Genomic DNA, 24323 nt, shown 5'->3' on the forward strand with positions numbered 1-24323 from the left:
CATTTTCAAATTTATTTTGTTAAATAAAAAATGAATTTCCCCTCACAAATTGCCACGTCATACACCTGAGGAAGAAAGAACCGAGAAAGAGATGTGAGTGGAAAAAGGGTGTTGGTCTTCGCCCCCAAACCCCACCGCCATCGTAATCCCATACGTTAGTTGAATCAGCAAAGCATGAAAAGTCAACGGTCTCTGTCTAAACCCAACCCTTATCCCCTGCGCCTATCCTACATAAATTAAACCCACACCCTTAATCCTTCTTTTCCAAATTCACACTCTCACCAACACAAACACCAACACCAACACATCACACCCAATATGAAACTAACCTGGTCACCTGAGAGAGCATCCAAAGCATACATCCATACAGTTCAATCTGTAAGTATAGATTATTTGATCGATTCAATTCAAACGTTGCTTCTTTTTTATTCTTTTATTAATCATTGGTTATTGATTACCTCCGAGTGTTGTGTTCTAAAGTAATTTCTGTGTTTCGTGTCGTGCAGTGTCGGGTTTTCAGCGAATCGGGAGTGGCGGAGTTCATTTCCGCGATGGCAGCGGGGTGGAACGCGCAGCTCATAGTGGAGACGTGGTCGCAGGGAGGGCCTATTGCCACCAGCATCGGGCTAGCCGTGGCGCGGTCGCACACGTGCGGAAGGCACGTGTGCGTGGTTCCCGACGAGCGCGCCAGGTCGGAGTACGCGGAGAGAATGGGCGAGGCAGGGGTCGCGGCGGAGATCGTGGTGGGGGAGGCGGAGGAGGCGATGCGGGGTTTGGTCGGCGTGGACTTCTTGGTTGTGGATTCCCGGAGGAAGGACTTTCCGCGCGTGCTGAGGCTGGCGAAGTTGAGTAACAAAGGCGCTGTGTTGCTCTGCAAGAACGCGAATTCAACCTCCAAGGGTTTCATATGGCGGAGCTTGGTGGCGCAGGGTTCTTCTCGGCGCGTGGTTCGTTCGGCGTTTCTTCCGGTGGGGAAGGGACTCGACATGGCACACGTGTCTGCCTGTGGAAGTAATAGCACGGGACGTAGATGGATTAAGCATGTTGATCAACGATCAGGGGACGTGCATTTCATTCGGAGATGAACAGTATATATATGTTCAATTCTTCTCTTATGTAAATAGAGATTGTGCATATGTATGGATATAAAGCAAAGGATCCATGTTTAAACATGTTATTAGACGGTGAGAAGGGGGCAAAAACTAGTAGTTATTTTTATCTGGCTTCTTTTTTTCTTGTAACATGATGAACTTTGGTGTATCAGAAACCATTGCATTTATTTGTTTATTTATTTAGAAAATGATAAACATTCCTTGTTCCTCTGTCTGTTCTTTTGTTTGCCCTGCGGTCGTGTTAGAAACAGTCATGCATTTAGTTGAAAAGTTGATCAGAGTTTTGACGCCTTAAGATGCAATGTTCAATTATGTTATTTGTATTTGGAAAAGTCGTGGTTTCCAGTACTCAACTCAGGGCATCCACAACACGAAACAACTTTTCAGATCCTTCCAGAACACTGGCTGCTGAATAATGGTTGTAATTGGCAAAATCATGTAACAGAAAATATGAGACACAGTTGTTACTGGAATGAGTTGAGGCAGTGAACTATGTTGTCATTATTAGGGGAGTTAAGTTCACTTTGTTCTTGGATCTCACCTTTCTCGCTTCAGAGTCTCACACTGTTCTGCACTTGAGGCTTGACTCTAGAGGATTGTAACCACATCTACTGAGGAATATATATTGCATGCTCTGATTTAGGTTGCGTCTGATCAAACTTGTATACCTGAACAATTTTCATCACTGTCCCTTTGAATCTGTGTATGTGTGTTGTATTGAACATTTTATGACTTAATATTAATAAGAATGACATTATTATTTAGTGAAAGTTATATGATTTATTCTTCATCAAGTTTTATGTTCATTTCTCTTTCTCTTATAATAATATGTGATATTTTTTAAGTGGTTTTGCACTTTTTCATTTTTTTATTAGCAATATTTCTAAAATCATTTAAAATATGTCATTGTAAAATAAAATTGTCAAAATTTAGTAGTCAAAATATCATTATTCTTTTTTACATGATCCATCAGAAAAAGACTCCAACAATTTTTATTATTACTTTTTTTTTCAGAAAACACGTTAATCCGATTTTATTGATACCTCAACAAGTGTTCATTGATAAATAGATGTTACTTTGAATATGTTCTATTACTAAAAGTGTCACAACATCAATGATAAAATATAAAAACAGAGGACGAGTTATCAATTCTTTTAATGGACCGCGTAGTGGCATTGAGCAATTTTTAGAAATGCTTGTCAAAATCATATTGATATTTTAATAAATACTTCACAATGCCAATATTGAAATGTGATTTTTTTTTGGGATAAAATCATATGATTCCTGAATAGCACAGTAGATAAAGAAAGTTTGAAAGGCACAGCTAACTATAGTTGGAAATAAAAATTAAAACTTTGACTACTCATGTCACTTCGATGAATACAAAACTAGACACATCTCAATAAATCATTCAGCAATTTCATTATTGATATTGGGTAATTGTGAAAGAATTGAATCTGAGTAATTTTGCTTTAAAAAATATTGATATGAATTAATGGAATTCATTCTCCCTTTTTTATTTTGAATGGTGAGGTAAATGTTTATCTGTGTTAGATGTAATCAATCCGGTTTATACGGGTTAAAGATAAAGTTAATTTTAGTGTTTTTTAATTACATATTTACATGTTAAAATAGAGCAGCGGCTTCGTAATAAATTGTTAATTTTGTTATGAAATAAAGTGAATAATAGATAATAGAGAATAGAGAATAAGGAGCAACTTATCTGTGTATTATTATTGATGGGAAGAGTCCTATTTATAAATACAATATGTAATCCATAAAGGAAACAAATCAACTTAGTTAAGACAAATAAATATTTAGCATAAAGAGTAATGAATCATATGAGTAAATGTATCAAATTAATGGACAATCATTAATTCATAACACTCCCCCTTGAGTGTCCATTGATAAAGAATGTGCCTCGTTAAAACCTTAATAGGAAAAACCATTTGGGATAAAAAAACCTAGTGAAGGAAAAAGAGTACAACATTATGTATTCTTTAATACAATATTGTTCATCACATATTCTATTTCTTCCCCTCATGTAAATTTACATCATTAAGGTGACAGAGTCCGAATTTGTGAGTCATTTGCTCAAAAGTTTTTCTTGGCAAAAATTTTACAAATAGACTTGTCATATTTTCAGATGAACGAATTTTTGGATATCTATATCATCCTTTCAATTGAACAATACACTATTGTCTTCATATATGGTTGTTGATTCAATCTTTCTCGGGGATAGTCACAAGTTTCTTGCACATGTTGAATTATAAACCTTAACCAAACATATTCACAACTTTCCTCGTAATTTTGTATGATTAGACGATGTTGCTACTATGGTTTGTTTCATATACCTTCATGAAACCATTGTGCTACCACATGTGTACAAACATCTTGTTTGTGATCAACCATTGTGACATTGTAAGAATATGTAAAATAACATGCATATCTATAACCCATTGGTCTGAATCTAAATCATTTGGATGGAATAAGCTCATATTCGTAGTACCCTTAAAGTAACAAAGTATATGTTTTACTCCAAACCATTTTCTTCTTGTAGTTGAAGAACTATATCTTGCTTAACAAATTTATAGCAAATGCAATATTAGATCGAGTATAATTCGCAAGATACATTAGTATTTCTATGACACTAAGATATGGTGCTTCTAGACCAAGAAGATCTTCGTCATTTTCTTGAGGTCTAAGAAGAGTCTTTATCAACATCTAACGACCTCACAACTATTGGAGTGCATAATGGATATGACTTGTCCATTTAGAACATTTTAAGCACCTTAATTATATAAGCTTCTTGACGTATAAAAACACCTTTATTTAAATACTCAATTTCTAATTTCAAATAAGACTTTGCCCTTCAAAGATCATTCATCTCAAATTATTTCTTTGAGTAATCAATTGCCTTTGTGAGCTCATTAGGAATTCCAACGATGTTTATGTCATCTACATAAACAATAATTATGGCAAATTCATTATTTGGATCTTTTCATATAAATACAAGAACAAATTCTTTTAATAAGTACTCAATAAGACGGTTATGCCACACACGTCTTGATTTCTTTAATCAATAAAAGAGCATGTTCAATTTTATTGAATAACCCTCTTTAGAGTTTGTCTTGTTGGGCAAATAAAATCCTTCAGGGATTTTCATATAAATATGATTCTCAAAAGAACCGTACGAATAGGTTGTAATATCATTCATTAGATGTAAATGCAAACCTTGTTGTGCAACTAGAATAATCGAATATTGCAATGTTGTTGCATCCAATACTAGTGAACATATTTTTTTTCACTAATCAATACAAGGTTTTATGAACAACCTTGAGCAACCAATTATGTTTTGTATCTAACAATTTCATCATTTTTAATTTGATTTTTGCGCAAAAATCCATATGTACCCAATGGGTTTCACAACTTCAGGAGTGCGAACCATACGTCCAAAAACCTTTCGTTTAGCAAACAAATATAATTATGCTTCTTTGCATATTTTCATTTTGGCCAATCTTTTCTTTGCCGACAATCTTCAATGATCATTGCTTATTGATCTTCATTGTCATTCATAGCATTCATCGCTATGTTATAAGTAAAAGTTTCGTCAATGTTAACTTCATTTTGGTTCCATATTATATGATTCATGACATAATTTATTGAGATCTCATCATTTTCAACCATTTCAGGTACCTGAGGTTCTTCTGGAACCGAACCATTAATTATGTCAAATGAATATTTTGGGATTTCAACCTTTTCGATTAGGTTATTTTGCATATTAGCCCCCTTTCTCATTCAAGAGTTTTTATCTTTGGAACCAATAGGTCTACCACGCTTCAAACGTGTTCACATGAGTTTTTCAACCCTTTTTTTTTCACATCATAATAACTGATCACGTCAAACAAGACAATCATTTTGATTTGTAAACTTCTGGTTTACCATGACATGCATTTAAATTGTACTAATAAACTTGTAGTACAAACTATAAGAGAATGTTGATAATTTCTCCAATACACTTTCTTTTTCAACTCAATCATAGAGATATAAAGATATTTCATATCTTTTTCATTGTTTGTCTCAATATAATATCCATTTAGACAAATATCATTGAAACTTAATAAGTTTCTATTCAACTTCTTAGTAGAAGTATAGTAGCTCTTCTAGAGTCTTCAAATATATTTGTAGTACTATAAATAATACTAACATCGATGTCTCACATTATCAAACAAGAGAAAAATTTATTACTCTTGAGAATTGTATAAGTTGCTGCACTATCAATAAGACACATATCTTTTGGTACTAGTGCAAAACATTCGTTTTCTTTTGGTACTAGTGCAAAACATTCGTTTTTCATATAAACGTAAATATCAATATGAGATTTTTTTTTTCAACACTCTCATAATCAATTAGGTGATCAATGCTTTCATTTGTTTTAGCAAAGAAAATAACAATATTAAGATGAGTAGCATCCATATGACCATAATCAGAATCACCATCTTCATAAGCAAAGTGTGTTTCTATGTTCTTCTCATTATTTGTAAGATGCTCTGGTGTACAATAAGTACAACTCAAATGGCCTTTACCATCGTAATGATAATATATACCTTCATCTTTTTGTCAATATTTTCACATTTTCCTTCTCCTTTTTTTCACATTATCGTGCCACTTCTGGTGACAAAATGTGTCTTTGAAATGTTCTTTATAACCATGTCCAAAATCAAGATCATGATCGATCATGAAAATATAAATAAAATGTTGCTGCATTCACTTCTGGGAATGGAGCAGAACCAATTTGGAGAGGTCTCATGATTTTTTATCAAAAGCTCATTGCTTTGTTCAGCGATACAAAGGCATGAAATAAATTCATAATATTGATTGCTGCATTCACTTCTGGTAATGGAGCAGATTAGGCGGATCTCATGATTTTTCATCAAAAGCTTTATTGCTTTGTCCAGCCAGCCATACATAGGCATGAAATAAATTCAAAATATTTGTGAAATCTCTTTTCACAATATTTTTGTTATGAGCAAATTAGTTGCTTAGATGCTTTATTTCTTTATTTAATGGTATCCCAATATCCATTGCATCTAAATATATTTCAAAATTTAAAATCCAATATTAGAAATTCTTCCTTGTAATATCAAAGGTCACAAATCCAAATTTTGCAACGTTTCGCGTGTTTAGAATTAACACATAAAATAATAATATTAATAATAATAATAATAATAATCATCAAAATAATCATAATAATCACCGTCATAATAAAAATAAAAATAATAAGACGGAGATGAAAATTGATAAAGTTAAACAATTCTTATCGCAAGAGGAAGAATATAAGTTAAAATTATAATTTGAGAAAAGATTAGAAAGAGCCTGGATTGAGACACACAAAGCACTGTCGTTATAGAGAAAAAGCTTCCACTAATCCTCAATTGGTTGAAGCATCGTGCTGATAACGTGTTATGAAATAAAGTGAATAATAAAGAGAATAATAGATAATAGAGAATAGAGAATAAGGAGCAACTCATCTGTGTATTATTATTGATAGGAAGAGTCCTATTTATAGATACAATATGTAATCCATAAAGAAAACAAATCAACTTAGTTAATACAAATATTTACCGTAAAGAGTAATGAATCATATGAGTAAATGTATCAAATTAATGGACAATCATTAATTCATAACAAGTTTTATTTATATTTATGCATTTAAAAATAAAAATAGTGCAAGACATGACTTCTATTTTAGAATAAATGTTAAATGAAAAAATATTAGAAGCTCTACAAATAAATTTAATGGTAATTTTCTATACAAAAAAATTATCTATCTACTTTTTTTTTTAATTCTCTTTAGATTTAAAGAATAACAGGACAAAGAAAATAATATAGTTATGCAATGTTTGTTCTAGTAAGTTGATAAGATTTCCTTGTTTGTGCCGTTAATTTTGAGAACTTGTCGTAGTTGTTCTAGATTTTATGAAGAGTCAAAAAGAATTTAAGCACGTTTCAATCTAAGTGAGGATAGTTAATTATTATCTTTACACAATAATATGATGGTGTAAGTTATGTATATAAGAATGAAAGTATAAGTAGTAATGTATGAAATTAAAAGAAAAAATGTTTATAGTGTGAATATGAGTTTATTGAAATGTTGGATATATATATATATATATATATATATATATATATATATATATATATATATATATATATATATATATATATATATATATATATATATATATATATATATATAAAAGAGAGGATTATATGTATATATTTGCATGTTTCATGTGGAATAAAACTAGGGGTGACAATGCAAGTCGATCCGACCCGTTTAGGTCTGATCTGTACTTGATCAACAAAATGTAGGTTGGGTCGGATCGTTTCGCATTTTTAACGTGGACTGAAAAGTCAGGTCTGTCCAGCATAAGTGTGGGCCTGCAGGTCAGTCCGTCTTTTTAAAATAAAAAAAACATTATGATAACACTTTCAATATTCAATAAATTGTGAAATTTTAATAAGTTCAAAAAAATTAAGCAAAGACTTGTAAAGTTGGATGATAAGTTGATATTCTCACATTTTTAATTATATTTATATTTGTACTTTAACATTGTTGACATACACAATGTATTTTTCAAATTCAAGCACATTCAAAAATACATAATAGTTGTTTTTTCCAATCACACAAGATTTTGGAACGTTCATACAGAAGTTCAACGGGTCAACCCACATGGGTTGTGAACTTTTACGGGTTGGACTTTTACGGGCTAATAGATTCAATTTTTTAATATGTTCCGTGTTTTTTTATAGGCATGCGGGCTGATCGATATGGCGAAACCCATGTTGTCATTCCTAAATAAAACTGTAAATTTTAACACTTTTTTTATGAGAATTTTCAATATAAATAAAAATATCATTTTAGTGTCAATTCTACAAATATAAATTCTTCAAAGTTGAAGTGAATTATTCATATATGTATTCTTCATACTTTAAGAAATTCATATTTATAGAATTTATAATACTTGTATAAGTAAAAAAAACTATTATAAATAATTAAATACGCTGTAATGAATATAAACAAAGTTTTCTAATGACAAGGTGGGTGGGTCCTTCCATCTTGTGGACGCTCCGCAAACTTGCAACCTATCCGCACATGATTTGCTTGTCAAACTTTAAAGGTGTGACATGCTTGTAATTTACTAATTTATGGGTAATACTGTTTAGATATTTATAGAATAAATAAAATTTGTTTAATTATTCTTTACTTTTTCGAGGATCAGGCTCACCCCTCTTTACGAGAGCTGAAAATAATTGGATTAAAAAATAAGCTACCTTAATATAAATAACTGAAAAAATTTCAAATTAATCACGATTTCAATAATTATTCCCTAATTAATCTACTGATCACATTCCTCTGGCCAAATCCGGAAAAGAAAACTCGCCGGACGGCTAGCCATTTGGAGCTTCGATTCAACTTTGCATTTTTGACAATTTTCCAACACGTCATGAATAGTCATTGATGATTTTTTAATTTAAAAAATAATAATTAAAAAAATTAAATATAGTGCATGGGTATTAAACTCTTTACACATTCAAATTAAACTAAATCCTTTTCTCTCTTTCGTTCGTTATGCGTGAAAGCGTGTTGGTGTTGGTGCTGGTGCCTACGCTTTTTCATCGTGATCAATCCACGATCCGTGGCTGTGCTCGTCGTCTCTGAAGCGATCAATCAAGCGTGAGAGGGCGGCATAGCAAAGCAAACATGTCTATGTCCGATTCCGATTCCTCCTCTTTTTTTGGCGATTGCAAAAGTTTCAAGCTAATTACCCGCGAGCGTAAGCCCCTTTTTCTCCTCATTTTTTTTTTGTTACGTTGCTCATCAATGATTCGTCACGCCTTTTCGACTTGTGGCATTTCGTTACTATTGTCAACAAAATCTTAGTGTCCGAGTTTATTATTATCATCTTTGGCGCATGGTTTCTACTGCTCGACCTTTTATCAGCTACATGATAAGCACGTTAGGGCAACTAGCTTATGGTTTCGTGTATTGAGTTTAGACTTTGGAGTGTGGTTTTTGGGTGCTTGTGGTTGGAATGGAGTGATTGAGTTTTCTGGATGGTTTTGGTTCCGTTGCCTATTCCATGGGTGCTCTCAGCTTATGATTATTTCAGGGTTGTCATTTGTATGCTCCACGGCCACGATGGAAATTTTCATGGCATGCCTTGATCAATTTTTATGCAGACACTATTCATAACATGTTCCATCATAATCTATCTAGAGAATTAAGGTAGAATTCGTGCACCTGGTGTGATGAATGACTTCATCTTTGTCTTTGCATTTAGTGAGAGAATTCCTTCCCATAGGTGTGAGAGAAAACACCACTGAGAGAAACTCTGCCTTTTCACTAGCACACATTCAGTTTATCATTCAACAATCAACAAGTTATCCCAACTCATTATGGGTCATTCACATCGAAAACTCAATTACTTAAATTCATCATTTAAGTACCAGGATATCAATTTTTGATAAGTGTTATTCAATAATCTAATAATATTTATAATCAAACAATGTTAATTCAGCAAATAACAAAGATAAAGTCAATATAGCAGTCAGTGCACACGTATTACCCCTTCATTTTTTAAATAGCTTATATTATTGTAATTCACCGTGCTTCTTCACTTATATCTTTTGTATTAGTAAATAGAAAGAAAAAAAAGAGGGAAAGTTGCACGATGGATGAAATCACACCCCGAATATTTTAATAATTATTTAAAGACTGATCGGATCAATTTGTTACTTTATAAATCATGAGAACTTCTCTACAGTTAGTATTTCAGAATTTAGGATCATCGCCAAATTCAATGTGGCACTGTTTTGTAATGTGAAATTGCTTATTTTTTGATATATTTCCTAATCTTTTGTCAGTATTGCAATCTTTATGGTTTTCCTCTTGTTTCTTTTATATTTTAATTGGTTATGATCAGATAAACTTGTTCAATTTCTATTTACTGACTTATTTACAGGATTATTACATGAAATGCTAAGGTCAACAAAAGCAGGGGATTCCAGATCAACTTGGAAGGTATACATATTTATTTACTTAGATGAATCCTACCTTGTTTCATATATCTTTCCTCAGGGTATAGAAGGAATGAAGGACTCGCACTTCTGTATTATTTATTTAAAGTTTGTAGTTTACACTTAATTATAATACAATTCGCATGTCTAAAGTGCTTTATTAATCAATTGGAACTGCAATCATCATGTGTAGTATTTCATCAGTTTTCTCTAGATATCCATATTGATATGCTATGTACTATACTTTATGGGCTAGACTCCGTACATGTAAGATACACATTCATGTTGTAGCCCCAAGTATAAATACAACTGGCATAGATGTAGCCCCAGATATAAACATATTTTACATCTGAATGAAGCATTGAAGGTAAATTAAAGAAACTAAGAAGTACAAGGTAAAAGCTGAATTTATTGAGTACCATCTCATACTGGTTCATGGGTTACTTGCCTGCAGGTACTAATAATGGACAAACTTACTGTAAAGATAATGTCTCACGCTTGCAAGATGACTGATATTACCGATGAAGGCGTTTCATGTAAGCTATCATTTTTCTTTTTACCAAGGAACAATGAGTTGTTTTCCCCATAATTTTCTCTTCTCTTATTTTAGTGTGCCATGATGAACCTGAAATTACCAAGTAGGGTAATTATTCCCATCCCATCCTCTTATTACCTCTTTCGAAAAGACTATAGGAGTATGTTTGGCACCCACTTTTCTCTTTGAGAATTAAATATTCTCTAGAGTTTGATGCTGGTTTTTTTCGTTTTGAATCTGAATTGAAACTGCAGTTGTTTTCATGCTTACCAAACTTGAACTGACCATGTTTATTACATGTCCTTGGTATGTCCGAAGTCTTGGTACGTTCTAATTGTTCTATTAAAATAAATTATTTTCACAAATATTGATAATTTAATATTGAATTCTGTCAATTTGGAAATAGAAGGACATTTGTTGTGGGTTTTTTACAATTTTTATTTCTTATATAAAGGATGAGCCTTTGCAGAAAATAAGGAGTGGTCTGTTATGTCTTTAGAGGAGGCATAAATATAGATAATTTTATGTCCCCAATTATCTTGTTTTCTTTTTATCTTGTTTTGTGGATTTGTTAAAGATGCCGTATCCTCTTTTGCTCATTCTTTATTACTACTAATTTTATCAATATAAAACTCAACTATATAATAAAGTAAAACACCTTTATGGATTGATTTATGATCACCTTTACATAATGGCAGGAGCCTCATCCATTAGACCTCCAATTTTTAATTCGTTTGTTGTATGTCATGAAACTTTGCTTCTCTTTTTGTAGTGGTTGAAGACATATACAAGCGAAGGCAGCCATTGCCCTCCATGGATGCCATATATTTCATCCAGCCAACCAGAGAGAAGTAATATATCTGCTCTATCAATTAGCTTCCCTTTTGTTTTATTTTTATTAATCTTTTTATTTAATTCAACCTTATGCTTACTTTCAAAGATGTCATGAATTATTTCAGCAGTTTTTATCTGTATTACTTTTTTGCTCTGTACTAGTTACATGATGATGCATTACTTTGTCTCTCCGTCTCTCCAAATTGTTCATTTATAATTTAATTTGTTGAATAATTTAATATGCTGCATCCTTTGACCGTGGAACAATCTCAGTTAGCTTTAATGTGTAACTTAGTTATCATTCCTTTTTGAGTTGGTCCATATTTAGTGATTTTCTCCATTTTTATTTGCAGTGTAATTATGTGTTTGTCAGACATGTCCGGAAAGACACCCTTATACAAGAAGTACGTGGTGGTCATTATATTATCTCCCTTGTCTGTTATTCATCAGGGCTTCAACAACTTATTTGTTTTCAAGTCTGTTTTCTGTGATCTTGTAGGGCATTTATTTTCTTCAGCTCAAGTATTTCCAGAGAATTAGTTTTGGATATTAAGAAAGATACAAAGATTTTGTCTCGATTAGGTGCACTGAGAGAGGTGAGCATTTTTTTGTTTCCAAGCTATGTTGTGCTTGAATTCATAATTGTGCCTAATTGACATTTGTTTTGTGCTTTCCCTCCTCATTTGGATGGCACATGCAGATGAACTTGGAGTATTTTCCCATAGACAGCCAGGTTTGCGGCTGCTCACTTATACTTTAATTTATTTCATCTTCCATCTATAATATGTTTACTTTTTTATCATGAATATAATCATATTCCTGAAGCTTTGGTTTTAACCATGCGGAATAGCATCATGTTACCATTTAGGTCAATAATAAATATCAAAACTTATGACATGTAGAAGTGTTGCTTGTTTTGGTCCAGTTCCACACTTAACCATGAATTAGATTCAAGTGATGAATCAATATTTCCTTCCCGTTAAATTAATTATAATCTATTAGCTGTTGAAAGATCTTTCCCAGTTATAAACAAAGACTTTGGTTGAAAAAACTGAATAGACTTAGCTAGCAATCTCTGCTGAATTTGCAGATTTTGAAGCTTGATGTAGAATAAATTTAAGTAGAATCCAAGAAGTTAAAATTTAACTACCAGTATGTGGATTAGGAAGTCCATCTTTGCAAATGGGCAATTTTGACCATTCATGTCTATCTTCTTTATTATTTAGGAACTCACCATTCGTGAACTGGGTTGTTGAGATCTTTCCTTTTTGAATATCAATTTCCAATTGTGCTTGTTAGGAATTCTTTATTATTTTCTAATGCCATCATCATTCAATTAATGGTTGCCTTCAATTTTGGGGTTTCTTTTTGTCATGTTAATACAGGGTTTCATCACAAATAATGAAAGGGCATTAGAGGAGCTGTTTGGGGATGAAGAGGATAATCATAGAGGTGTTGCATGTTTGAATGTGATGGCAAAACGAATTGCTACAGTTTTTGCTTCTTTAAGAGTATGTGAATAGTGATCTTTGACAAGGATACAAAAAAATGTTGTCATTGTTTTATAATTTTCCAACTTGTTATTATGAAGTCTAATGAAGTATGTAAATATTTTTTTAAGGAATTTCCTTCTGTTCGCTTTCGTGCTGCCAAGTCCCTAGATGCAACTACAATGACTACTTTCCGTGATCTTATACCTACAAAGCTTGCTGCTGGAGTCTGGGACTGCCTTATGAAATATAAAAAAAGTATACCTAATTTTCCTCAGACAGAGACCTGTGAATTGCTAATTCTTGACAGATCTATTGATCAGGTATCTTAACTGCATTTTTTGGCCATCAACTTACAACATTCTTTTGACAGACGGTCATCTTGTTTACATTGAGGATTATGTTCTGATTTTGTAGATAGCTCCCGTGATTCATGAATGGACTTATGATGCCATGTGTCATGATTTGCTGAACATGGAGGGAAATAAATATGTTCACGAAGTAACATCCACACCCTTCTCTTATCACTGTGAATTTTTTGTGTCAACTAGTGACTAAGCACAAATCTACTGTATTTCCAAGGTTCCTGGCAAATCCGGTGGTCCGCCAGAGAAGAGAGAGGTTCTTTTGGAGGATCACGATCCTATATGGCTTGAACTTCGCCATGCTCATATTGCAGATGTACGTCCTGCTTTTATGCATTCATTACTAAACTAGATTTAAGCGAGACGAATACCTTTTGATATTGATGACCATGCCAGGCTAGTGAACGGCTGCATGAGAAGATGACCAACTTCGTTTCAAAGAATAAAGCTGCACAAATACATGGTTCAAAGTGAGTGATAACTATCTTGTGATTTCTCATAATGGCATTGTTATATAAGAGGATAATTGATGCTGAACTTATTGGTTTAGTTATTATCATAAATTAAATATTTGCCGTTTTTTATTTGTAGATTTTCCTTTATGAGACTGTATGATTTGACTCAGTTATATTCCACACTGTGTGATATGAAATTGACGCTTTGCCTATCATGGTTTGCTCCGATATTACATATTTATTCTTGAGTTTTATCATACATTTTTGCGACTGCCCATTTATTTTTGAGAAGACCACCAAAACATTCCCTTCTGGTTTGAACCACAGGGATGTAAGAAAGGAGCAAATGGTTGACGGCAAACTGTTGATTGTTTGTTCCATAGGACAAATTAAATTGGACCAATCCATAGTCGAGAAACTGAAGTTAAATTTAGCTTCCACTACTGCTTATGTGGTTTTATATTACAAATTAAAGGAATAAACTTGACGGTGCTTTATGATTGGAAGTAAAACATTTGAAGCCATTTTGTATTTTACCATAGGGACAAGGAGAACATGGGTTAAACTACTGGGTGAGATACTGTAATTACCTTCGGAACTGAGAATCTGAATTTAATATCCAGCTTGGATATTTGAGTGTCTTAGCCTTAACGTAGTATGATCAATTCCTGCTCATTAACATGGGCCATGTTGGAAAGAAACTTTATTTCCTGGATGGTGAGTCAATGGTTTTGTTTGTGTGGTTATTAAATATTTGTTCTTTCTCTAACCTCCACTTGCTACCTCAACTTTCACAATTATCTTAGTTGTGCATACCATGTCAACTTAGTGTATGTCCTGCATAGTGTATTTTAATCAGTTTGAGCTTCTTTAGCTCCCTGGCTTCAATTTAGCATTAATCTCCTCGAGCATGATAAAGATGTTCAAGCGCACCTTTATCCTCCTACTTGATCATCCAGTAAGACATTCAGGTTTTGGGCAAGATTTTGCAATATTCCCTCACTATAGTAGTTAAATTTTTTTAGCATTTATTTTGGGGGTAATTTTATATTAAAAAATAAACTTATTTACCACTGGGAATTATTCTTAAAGGATTGCAAGGATGCCATGTATGTTTTAAACTTCCTGTTTTCTATTGAATCATTTAAAAACAGTGCTTGCGTAAAATATTTAAGTCCCTGATTGATAATTAAAGCTATATTTTTGTGTTTTAACCATGCCTAAATTTGCTGTTTGGTGGAAGTGTTCATCTATTCATCTAGTTTTCATCATAACAAAAATTATTGGACTGTGTTGTATGTATAGGGGTAGTGGTGATATGTCAACAAGGGACATACAAAAGATGGTTCAAGCACTTCCACAATACAGCGAACAAGTTGACAAACTCTCCCTCCATATAGAGGTAGTTCTTTTGTAATGCAATTCTTACACTGCTTGGTCTTCTTCTAATGATAATTTGATATGGTTTGCACAAATAGATGTATCGTACTCTGTTACTGCCAGATTTTGAATTGCCTGATTGGATATCATTTTAGTTCTGTTTTTCCTTTTCATGACCTCTCTGCCTTCTTAATTATGCAATATTATTGCTACTGTCATGATTCTTGCTGATAGATGATAGAATAAATGAAATTTTGCACTTGAGTTTATTAGATATTTCTGAAAGTTAATTATTATTTTCTTTACAGTTGATTAAGATAAAGTTAATATTTTGTCAGTGGATATAATAAGGTTAAATTAATTTCAGGTCCTGACTGATAAAAAACTACTATCAATTTTGGATAAACTTTATGGGAGAAAAAAAATGAATTAAACTCCTCTAGTGAGATTAACTTTTGCATCTTTAATTTTGAAGAAATATGGGATGGTTTCTCAAAAGTTGAGGTGAATAGGTTTGTTGACTTGGGGAAAATGTAATTCATATTATCTCCTTTTCTCCTGTAGCTGCTATTTGAAAAGTAATCCAAACTAACCCTATTCTACAAGTTCCTATATACTTGAGGGTAAATTCAGTGTACCATTTGTTTCATATGGCTTACAGGGAACCAGCTGATTTAAAGACATTGGTTAGAACTTATTTACAGTTTTACTAGATAAAGGGGCTGTTAAATCCTCAAGTATGCATGGACTTGTAGAATAAGTTAACCATTAAACAAGACAGTGAATCTGATTATGATCTGGGTGCAAATTTCCACATAGATATAAAAAATGGCTTCTTCTTCCAGATTGCAGGAAAGATTAATAGGATCATTAGGGAGTCAGGACTACGGGAAGTTGGCCAGCTGGAGCAAGATCTTGTTTTCGGAGATGCGACAACAAAAGATGTGATCAAATTTTTTACCACGAAAGAAGTAAGAAATTCCAATAGGGAAAATAAATTAGGTTTCATATAATCAATGCTTGTATCAAAATGAGAAAGCTTTTCAGTGTTCGATGAGTTGTGTGATTAGACACGCAACTTGTGCTGTTTCGTCTTTTAAACTTCGCATAAATGATGCATTTGTGCAGGATATAACCCATGAAAATAGGTTGCGCCTGTTAATGATTCTTGCATCTATTTATCCTGAGAAATTTGAAGGAGAAAAGGGCCTGAATTTGATGAGGGTATGGTTTCTTTCTGATTACAAACCTAATTTCCACTAGCTAGCTGTTCATTTTTTATTTTAAAGATATGCTATTAAATAGACTATTCCTATCTACTGCAATGATGTTATCCAATTTTTACCTTTTATGTGCTTCTCAGCTAGCAAAATTGACAGAAGAGGATATGAGTGTTGTGCATAATTTTAGAATGCTGGGGGGACAACCAGTTGCCAAAAAAAGTAAAACATCTGGTTTTGGTCTTAAGTTTGAGATCCATAAGGTAATGACAGTAATTTCTTGATGAATAGAATGTGGTTTTTCAATGTTACGTTTTGTATGAAAAGTGTTCTTTTAAGTTGTCAGAAGAAGCGCGCTGCAAGGAAAGAGCGTCCTGGTGAAGAAGAGAAATGGCAGTTATCACGCTTTTATCCGATAATAGAGGTACAAATTAGGTTAATCTCCGTATAGAATATGCATTCATTCACTGATGACAATTCCTCCGACTGGATAGCATTAAAATAAAACTCGAGTATAACAATTTCAACGAGTATGCTTCATTCCCACACTGCCGTTTTAACGATAATTCTGGCTGCAAATATGTGAAATAAGCAGACAGCTATTTACTATTCTTTCTCTATATAATTATGATTGACCAATGCTAAATATATAAGAATATCTTTATGATGATCCTCGAATGCGATGACTGGATTTTATTCAGGAACTCATTGAAAATCTAGCGAGAAATGAATTGTCAAATGAGGATTATCCATGTTTGAATGATCCAAGTCCATCATACCACGGTTCACCTTTTTCTGGGCCTGTAAACCAAAATCCTCACTCGATGAGATCAAGACGAACACCATCTTGGGCTCGACCGCGAGGTTCTGAAGATGGATATTCAAGGTTTAATTTTTCTTTCCTCATTAGTTCCCAGTAATCTAATTGCTTAGGATGAGATTAGTTTGCTTTTCCTTTGTCTCTCTGGTTGGTTATTATTCCCCTCACTTCTCAGTTGTGTAGAAACTTGTTTAAGCTTGCTATTATTGTAGATATTTTGTTGGGAAATTGCCAATCATGAAGGTGACTTTCTCACGTATAAATTTTATATTTTCTTGATGTCACACAGCGATTCCGTGCTTAGACTTGCATCGAGTGATTTCAGGAGGGTGGGGCAACGAATCTTTGTATTCATTGTTGGTGGAGCAACTAGATCTGAGGTTTGATTTGCATATAAAATGAGCTTCTATAATTCAATATCACCCCCCCTTGCCCCTCTGATTTTCTGGTCTGATACGTTTCTATTTTGAATACGCAGCTTAGGGTTTGTCATAAGCTTACCGAAAAGCTAAAGAGGGAGATTATTCTCGGTTCATCGAGTGTTGATGACCCTGCACAATTTATTACGGTATTGTAGTTTTTACCTTTTTTTAATGCAAAACATAATATGTTTCTTAACCGGGAATTGCCACAACCATTCTTCCGTGCTAATATTCCTCTTTTTCAGAAATTAAACATGATGACGACGCATGAGATTTCATTAGATGATATCCAGATATGATGTTAAGGACTTCAACTAGAAGATGGACCTCCGCATACTTGTAAATTATATTTATGTTGTAATCACATAGTTTAACCATCATGTTATATTATTCTGTCAAAAAAAAAATCATCATGCTGTTACAAATTATTTGGAAATTTGATACTTCAGACTAACATGAATAATGCTCATTGGTTACTGATCAGAATAACTTCAGTTTTCTGTGGATAGACTGATTTAGACTAGAAAGAAACTAGTTAAAGACCACTTTGTGATAAATAATAAATACTTCCAACTCACTGGATCGTTTTAACGATGGAAAGTTTAAGTATTGGGTTAAATTATATTGTCGCTGTTGTGAAAGAATAACAATGAATACTTCCGACCATTAATATAAGTGAATATATAGTAATACGTAATATAATAAGTCATGAAATTGTTACAACATTTTTTGTTTATTATCGGAGGATATGTTTATTTTTTGCTGCACAAAATACTACTGCATTCTCCGTGTCGAAATACCAGATCTTTAAGTAGCCATTATTTTGTCCTACTGACAAAAATGCACTTTTACGTCAAGCATCGCAAAATGTGTAGATTAATTAGATAAGGGTACTGTTTATCGGTGTTCTAAGAGTACCGGTTAAGATAATTAATATATATTAAATTTTATGAAAAATATATAAATAAGTGTAATATTAAATTAAAAATCTAACTTAATTACCATTAATATAATTTTATTTTATTTAAAAGACAAAAATGTCCATAATTATTATACATGTGTGTTTTATATTTTATTTAATGTTCATCAATAAAAATTTAAAAAATAATTAAATAATAAAATATGTTTTAATATTGTTAAAAATTAAACATAATTAAATATAAAGAAGTTTAAATTAACATTACAACCATAAAAAATAGTGTTAAATAATTAAAAAATTTATAAAAAAGAAACAAAAATAAAATGTTTTAGTAGAGACCTTAAAAATTTTAAAATCATTCTTCTGTATCAGTAGATTATTGTCAAAAACTTTAAAAGAGTATTTTTGTCTTTATAAAATTTGTTATATACATTTATACTATCTTAATTAATATATTTAATTATTTCAACTTTTAATATAAAAATAAAAGAACCAATATAAATTAATTATCCTTAACCAATTCTCTTAAGTCACCGATTAACATTCTCCTAAAAATAATGTTGTTAATTGCATTAACTAGAGTAGTAATGAATTATGTTATAACGCTTCACACAATCTATAATAATATGTAATATGTAGTGAATTATATTATAACGTTAACATAATCTATAATAATACTTTTTTTTTCAACATGTTATTTTAGTTTAATTTTTAATTACTATTTTAAAAATTTATTATTTTATAAATAATTTATTTTTAATTATTATTTTAAAACTCTCGTTTGTCTTTAATAATTATTTAAAAAAATTGTATACATATTTTATTTTTTTAATTTTATATTTAACAATTTTTATAAAAGTTAATTATGTATTTTTCATTAATTTTAACTTAAATTTTTAAAAATTAAAAAATACAAATAAACACAATGTACCCAAATTTCTATGAGAATTAAAAAATGCGAATAAAAAACACGACACACCTGGTTTTTGTCAGAAATAATAATAATAGTCCATAATGTATTATAACAATCAAATCATAATTATAATAACTAGCTAAAAAGCAGAATGAGTGTGTTCAAGTTCTTAAAATCTAATGGAGTTATTACTGTATGTTATAATTAAAAAGCTATAAAGACAATATTTTAAAAATATTTTGTAATTAATCCTCTCTTTGGTCGAATATATAATATGTAGAAGAATAAAATTTATGTTTATATTAATTTAAATCCTATTTTATTTGACGTGTAATTTATACTTTGAATGAAAAAGATATATTAAAATAACAATACAGATTAGAAATTTATATGAAAGAGTAAGAAAAAGAAAATTCTATACTGTAGAATAATGATTTTTGTAGTGATTATGTTAAATGGAATAATTTATCTTTATTACTTTTCTATTATTGTATTATTATATTATTATAATATTAACAATTTTAAAATTTTAAACATAATTAAAGAAAAAACAATAACAACATAGAATGAAATATATATATATATATATATATATATATATATATATATATATATCCCAACATATTAGACATAATGTTACGTATATGTAGGGATGGCAACGGGTCGGGTCGGGCACGGATAGTATGATACACGTACCCGACCCGCTAAAAAAAATCCATCCGTTACTCGCCCATTTACCTGTCAGGTATCCGTTTAAAAAATACTCTCGGATATTTTTAAAACCCGCGGGTACCCGTGGATACCCGATACCTGCAAATATTTAAAAAAATATGTATTTTATAAATTTTTTAATATCAAATTATAAAAATAAAATATAAATTAAATTAAATTATAATTATAATTATAATTATAATTATAATTATAATTATAATTAAATTTGACATAATAAAATATACTGTTACTTCTAATTTTAATTAAATTTAACTTAATAAAATATAAATTAAATTTTAATTTTAATTTTTTTGCGAGTAACGGGTACCCGCGGGTACAGATAGTATGATACCCGTACCCGACCCGTTTATAAGCAGGTATTAAAATACCCGCTACTCGCGGGTAATAAATACCCGCGAGTAGTAACTATCCATCGCGAATTTTATCCGCAAATATCCATGGGCACGGATATTTTTACCATCCCTACATATCTGTTATAATTTTAAAATATTTTTCAAATTAACTTCACAAAGCAAAAGATTGAAATGGTAAAAGGGACTAAAAAAATGAATTCTCATTACTTTAAAAACTACTCAAGTAACTTAATTACTTTAAAAAGCTACTGATGTAAAAAAGATAATACTTACAAAACAAAATTAAGGGATTATTCTTTTTCTTCCCATATAAACTATTTTGGAATTCAAAGTTCACATTGAAAACACAAAACATATCAAGATTGTTTATAAAATTGAACTTCTGATAGTTTACTGAGCTAGATTTTCTTCAAGCGTGACCCTTTGCTAACTTCAACAAAAACATGAGATGAATTACCGAAGAATTGAACTAAAAATAAAACGAGAAAATATGTAATCCTAATTTCCCTACGTAAGCCAATAGTAATGCTATAAAAGTATCTTAAAGATCACAGTGCAAATATTAGTGGCTAAACACATGATAATATGATATGCCTAGTTTGCTTCTTCAATCTTCTGGAACACAACTGCGAAGAACTTTTTCCCTCTGAGACAGCAAGTTTTCAGCCTTTCTCTTTTTAAGATCACGAACTAATTTATTGACATAAGCAATGTATTTATCGACATCAAATTTTCTTTTGCAGCCTGCATAGTTCATGTAACGAATTTTCCCAAAAATGGGCCGCTCCTTCCACCCCTGAAATGCATCATAACAATGTAAATGCCAAAACTCGGAGCTTTGGAACAAAATTTAACAATTCTGCTACTTTTTAATATGATCAAGGAAACACCCAGCTCTCAGTTCATTCAATTTTCGTGAATATAAAAAAGATCAAATCAATTCTGCTGAACAAAAACACAATTTACGAAAACCACTCTTCCTCGACATTGAAATTAAAATGTAACGAATGAGAATGACACAATCGAACCTGATCATGAACCCCGCATATTGACCACATACAGCCAACATAACCATTTGGATCTCGCCCATCTAATTCATACTGCAGTCAGTCAAAAAATAGTGTAATAAGCTTCATTTCATGAAATCACACATACGCTGACCAAAACTATGCACGTTACCTTGTCATTTAAATATAGAGATATCTCAAGGGCTTCTTCAGGTCCTCGTGTCCACTCAAGTATCTTCTTTGCCCAATACATTCTGTACATGAGATTTTATAATTGAGGAAACAAAATAAGGCTCCTCTTGGAAGCTAAAGTTGATGGATTCTCTTCTTTTCATGACAACATGTATAATAAGCTTAGAATGAGAATGTGCAACATAAGATACTTCGAAAGGAAACAAACAAGAGACAAGAATTCATCAAGAAGCTACGTACCGCATAAATCCGTGCATTTTCCCCTTGTGAACCATCTCCAGCTGAGAAGCATTCCAGAGCTGATGTTTGCGAGAAAACAATACTTATTTAAGGCAAATGACAATAAAAAAAGCAAAGATTTAGAAAGAGCTGAAGCGTAACAACGCATCAAATATTAATTGAGGCACTGAGAAAATTAGTAGGGAGATAGTAAATTATTATGTGGAAAAAAGTACGAGAATCTTCGAAGGTTTCAGGTTTCAGGTTTCTTCAGTTGAGAATATAATTATTATCCATGAAACATTGGCTTACAGGATCAGCAGTTTGTGCCTTCTCCAATTGTTCCCTCCTGAAAAAATCCGAAAACTATTTGAACTTGCAAGTAAACAAAAACAATAGAGTTGGAAACAAACCAAAGTGACTCACGTGTAAACATGTTCACGCTTATCAGTGGCATGTTCGGTTAAGGTGTTCCGAGCCCAACCCCATGCTCCTTTTATTGAATCATAGTGGGGCTCGTAGAAGCAATAGTTATCAGCAAGCTCCCTCCGCACAATCAACTCCTCCAAGAAAGTATCAATGGCCTTTAAACCACAAGTTAAAAACAGGAAATTATACTAAACATTAGTATAAGATGTTTCAATGTTTGTCTATTATCACAATTTTGGGGAAGAAAAGAACATCGAGAAACAGAAAGAATCAAGTGCAGGGCAAGTAAACAAACTTGAGGATGTGAATTTCGCAGCTTACGTGCTTCAAAAGCACATCGCTGAGCCGATATCTGTCCAAAATGCAAATAGGGAGATAAACCAGAAAGTGCATTGGGGTTGCACGGGTTGTTGCGATCTACAGAGTAACCTTTCAACCTTTTAGTCAAGAATCCATTTTCACTTCCCATCAGCACATCCCTTGCCGCAATTTCCCCCGGCTCACACCAATCAACTTCAGGAACCTCAGCTCCTCTCCTAGTAATTTGACAAAAACAATCATCAAGGCAGGGTCATCATATCCACATAATTTACTTAAGTGCAAACAACACTAACCTTAACACATCAGCAATGAGATCATCCCAATCAATGGAATGATTCTCGGGAAGGACCCACATCCTAGTTGGTAGATTATCTTCGATCTCAGGGAAATCGATGAGATACTCAGAAAGCCTTTTGTTTATCTTTGTCCTGATTGTCTTAGCACTGTACTCCAATTTATCAGAGGCAACCCAAAGTGGCACAACGTTGTGAGCGTCCACTTCATGCACCGTAACTGAATCGCTTACCCTCTTGCAAATCTCTTCTTTACACCTTCGAATTTCCCGCAATGGTGAGAAATCCGTTACCAAAAGTGAAGCTCCACATTCTCTAAGAAACGTTGGCACGGTCTCTTCCGCCTCTCCCTACATTAGAGTTTGAAAGTATAAACAACATCTTAGTAGAGCTAAGACCTTGTTTAGTTAACGGTCTCATACAAGAGGTAAAACGAATTAGTTCGAGTACAAATTAATATCAGCTTTTGAAGAAATTAAGAAAAAATGTTTCCATAAATTAGCTTCAACAGAGGAGACCGCCACTGATTTTGTTGATCAAATGCCAGACTAGTTTAGCTTAAGAAGTTATCTTGAATTCGAGTTTTCATATACAATGACTCGGAGGAAATGTTTTGTCCTCTACGGTGACTCTACCAAACTCGTGCATGATTATTTCAAATGGAATGCAGTTAAACATCTTCTACAGAAGGAAAATTTATAAATAAACTAATTCTTACTTAAGTTTCATTTGAGAGTTGAAAAGTTGATGGAGACCTAAATATTATTTAAAAAACTATCCAAACAAAAAGCGAAACTTTAATAACTGTGCAAGTTACCTGGAACAAGAAAAATGGAATTTGAAGAGTATTCTGCATACGGTGGCCCAATTGGCGCAAGCCCCTGAGCATGAACCCTAGATGACGGGATTTGGCGTCGAGAAAACTGTGGAATAAATTGAAAACAACGGCAACGGGAACGTTGGCTTTGTTGGCCTCAGCAACGGCGTGGATCAGAGCCCAGTTGTCTCTCACCCGTTGATCCCTGAACATCCAGTACACAACGGGACCCGAACCCGCTTCTCCAGACGAACTGGTTTTCAGGGTCCGAATCCGACCTGCCTGAAACGTCATCGGCGACGCTAATTTGGAAGCCATCGTGTTCAACCAAGCGCCTCTACTCCACAAGTCTTGGAGGGAAATTCAACAGTTCCATGTGTGGTTTCAAACCAACGTACGTGGTTCCACTCT

At 32.5% G+C, this 24323-nt stretch overlaps 3 protein-coding genes across 6 annotated transcripts; 2 read left to right on the top strand and 1 right to left on the bottom strand.

The window, feature by feature from the left end:
• The first annotated feature begins 203 nt into the window (after nt 1-203).
• On the top strand, nt 204-1318 carry LOC114172972 (uncharacterized). The gene is made up of 2 exons (XM_028057146.2): nt 204-378; nt 507-1318. The coding sequence occupies exons 1-2, from the start codon at nt 319-321 to the stop codon at nt 1083-1085; spliced, it is 639 nt and encodes a 212-aa protein (XP_027912947.1). The 5' UTR covers nt 204-318; the 3' UTR covers nt 1086-1318.
• A 7397-nt stretch (nt 1319-8715) lies between these two features.
• LOC114174176 (SNARE-interacting protein KEULE-like) lies at nt 8716-18223 on the top strand. Its single transcript, XM_028058958.2, has 21 exons — nt 8716-8953; nt 10142-10200; nt 10651-10732; nt 11504-11582; nt 11919-11969; nt 12065-12161; nt 12266-12298; nt 12951-13076; nt 13187-13378; nt 13473-13556; nt 13638-13736; nt 13817-13890; nt 15181-15277; nt 16101-16226; nt 16384-16479; nt 16619-16738; nt 16822-16899; nt 17177-17361; nt 17585-17675; nt 17774-17863; nt 17963-18223. Exons 1-21 carry the CDS (start codon nt 8881-8883, stop codon nt 18014-18016), a joined length of 1986 nt encoding a protein of 661 aa, XP_027914759.1. The 5' UTR covers nt 8716-8880; the 3' UTR covers nt 18017-18223.
• A 2749-nt stretch (nt 18224-20972) lies between these two features.
• On the bottom strand, nt 20973-24313 carry PHR1 (photolyase 1). Of its 4 annotated transcripts, none has more exons than XR_014992278.1 (9): nt 23913-24313; nt 23096-23445; nt 22777-23017; nt 22479-22636; nt 22365-22401; nt 22074-22155; nt 21814-21968; nt 21663-21734; nt 20973-21430 (listed from the first exon to the last, which is right to left on the bottom strand). XR_014992278.1 is itself a non-coding variant. In XM_028056714.2 (9 exons), the coding sequence occupies exons 1-9, from the start codon at nt 24228-24230 to the stop codon at nt 21242-21244; spliced, it is 1506 nt and encodes a 501-aa protein (XP_027912515.2). In that variant the 5' UTR covers nt 24231-24306; the 3' UTR covers nt 20973-21241. The 4 variants fall into 4 exon arrangements, 1 of the variants encoding a protein (XP_027912515.2); XR_014992276.1 differs by having other exon boundaries at nt 22074-22132; nt 23913-24312; XR_014992277.1 differs by having other exon boundaries at nt 21814-21895; nt 23913-24311.
• Nucleotides 24314-24323: the final 10 nt, after the last annotated feature.

This window comes from Vigna unguiculata, chromosome 2 (assembly GCF_037176805.1).
Source record: "Vigna unguiculata cultivar grain cowpea cultivar isolate G323 ecotype 2 chromosome 2, ASM3717680v1, whole genome shotgun sequence".
In the NCBI taxonomy this organism is placed as follows: Eukaryota; Viridiplantae; Streptophyta; class Magnoliopsida; order Fabales; family Fabaceae; genus Vigna; species Vigna unguiculata.

Excerpts from the sequence above, each read along its gene's own strand:
- LOC114172972 (XM_028057146.2), top strand. The coding sequence starts at position 319 with ATGAAACTAACCTGGTCACCTGAGAGAGCATCCAAAGCATACATCCAT. Across the intron at positions 379-506 it reads ACATCCATACAGTTCAATCT|TGTCGGGTTTTCAGCGAATC; the intron begins GTAAGTATAGAT and ends CGTGTCGTGCAG.
- LOC114174176 (XM_028058958.2), top strand. The coding sequence starts at position 8,881 with ATGTCTATGTCCGATTCCGATTCCTCCTCTTTTTTTGGCGATTGCAAA. Across the intron at positions 11,583-11,918 it reads ATCCAGCCAACCAGAGAGAA|TGTAATTATGTGTTTGTCAG; the intron begins GTAATATATCTG and ends TTTTATTTGCAG. Across the intron at positions 13,077-13,186 it reads CAGTTTTTGCTTCTTTAAGA|GAATTTCCTTCTGTTCGCTT; the intron begins GTATGTGAATAG and ends TATTTTTTTAAG.
- PHR1 (XM_028056714.2), bottom strand. The coding sequence starts at position 24,230 with ATGGCTTCCAAATTAGCGTCGCCGATGACGTTTCAGGCAGGTCGGATT. Across the intron at positions 22,133-22,364 it reads AGGCACAAACTGCTGATCCT|CTCTGGAATGCTTCTCAGCT; the intron begins GTAAGCCAATGT and ends CGCAAACATCAG. Across the intron at positions 21,735-21,813 it reads CTCTATATTTAAATGACAAG|TATGAATTAGATGGGCGAGA; the intron begins GTAACGTGCATA and ends GACTGACTGCAG.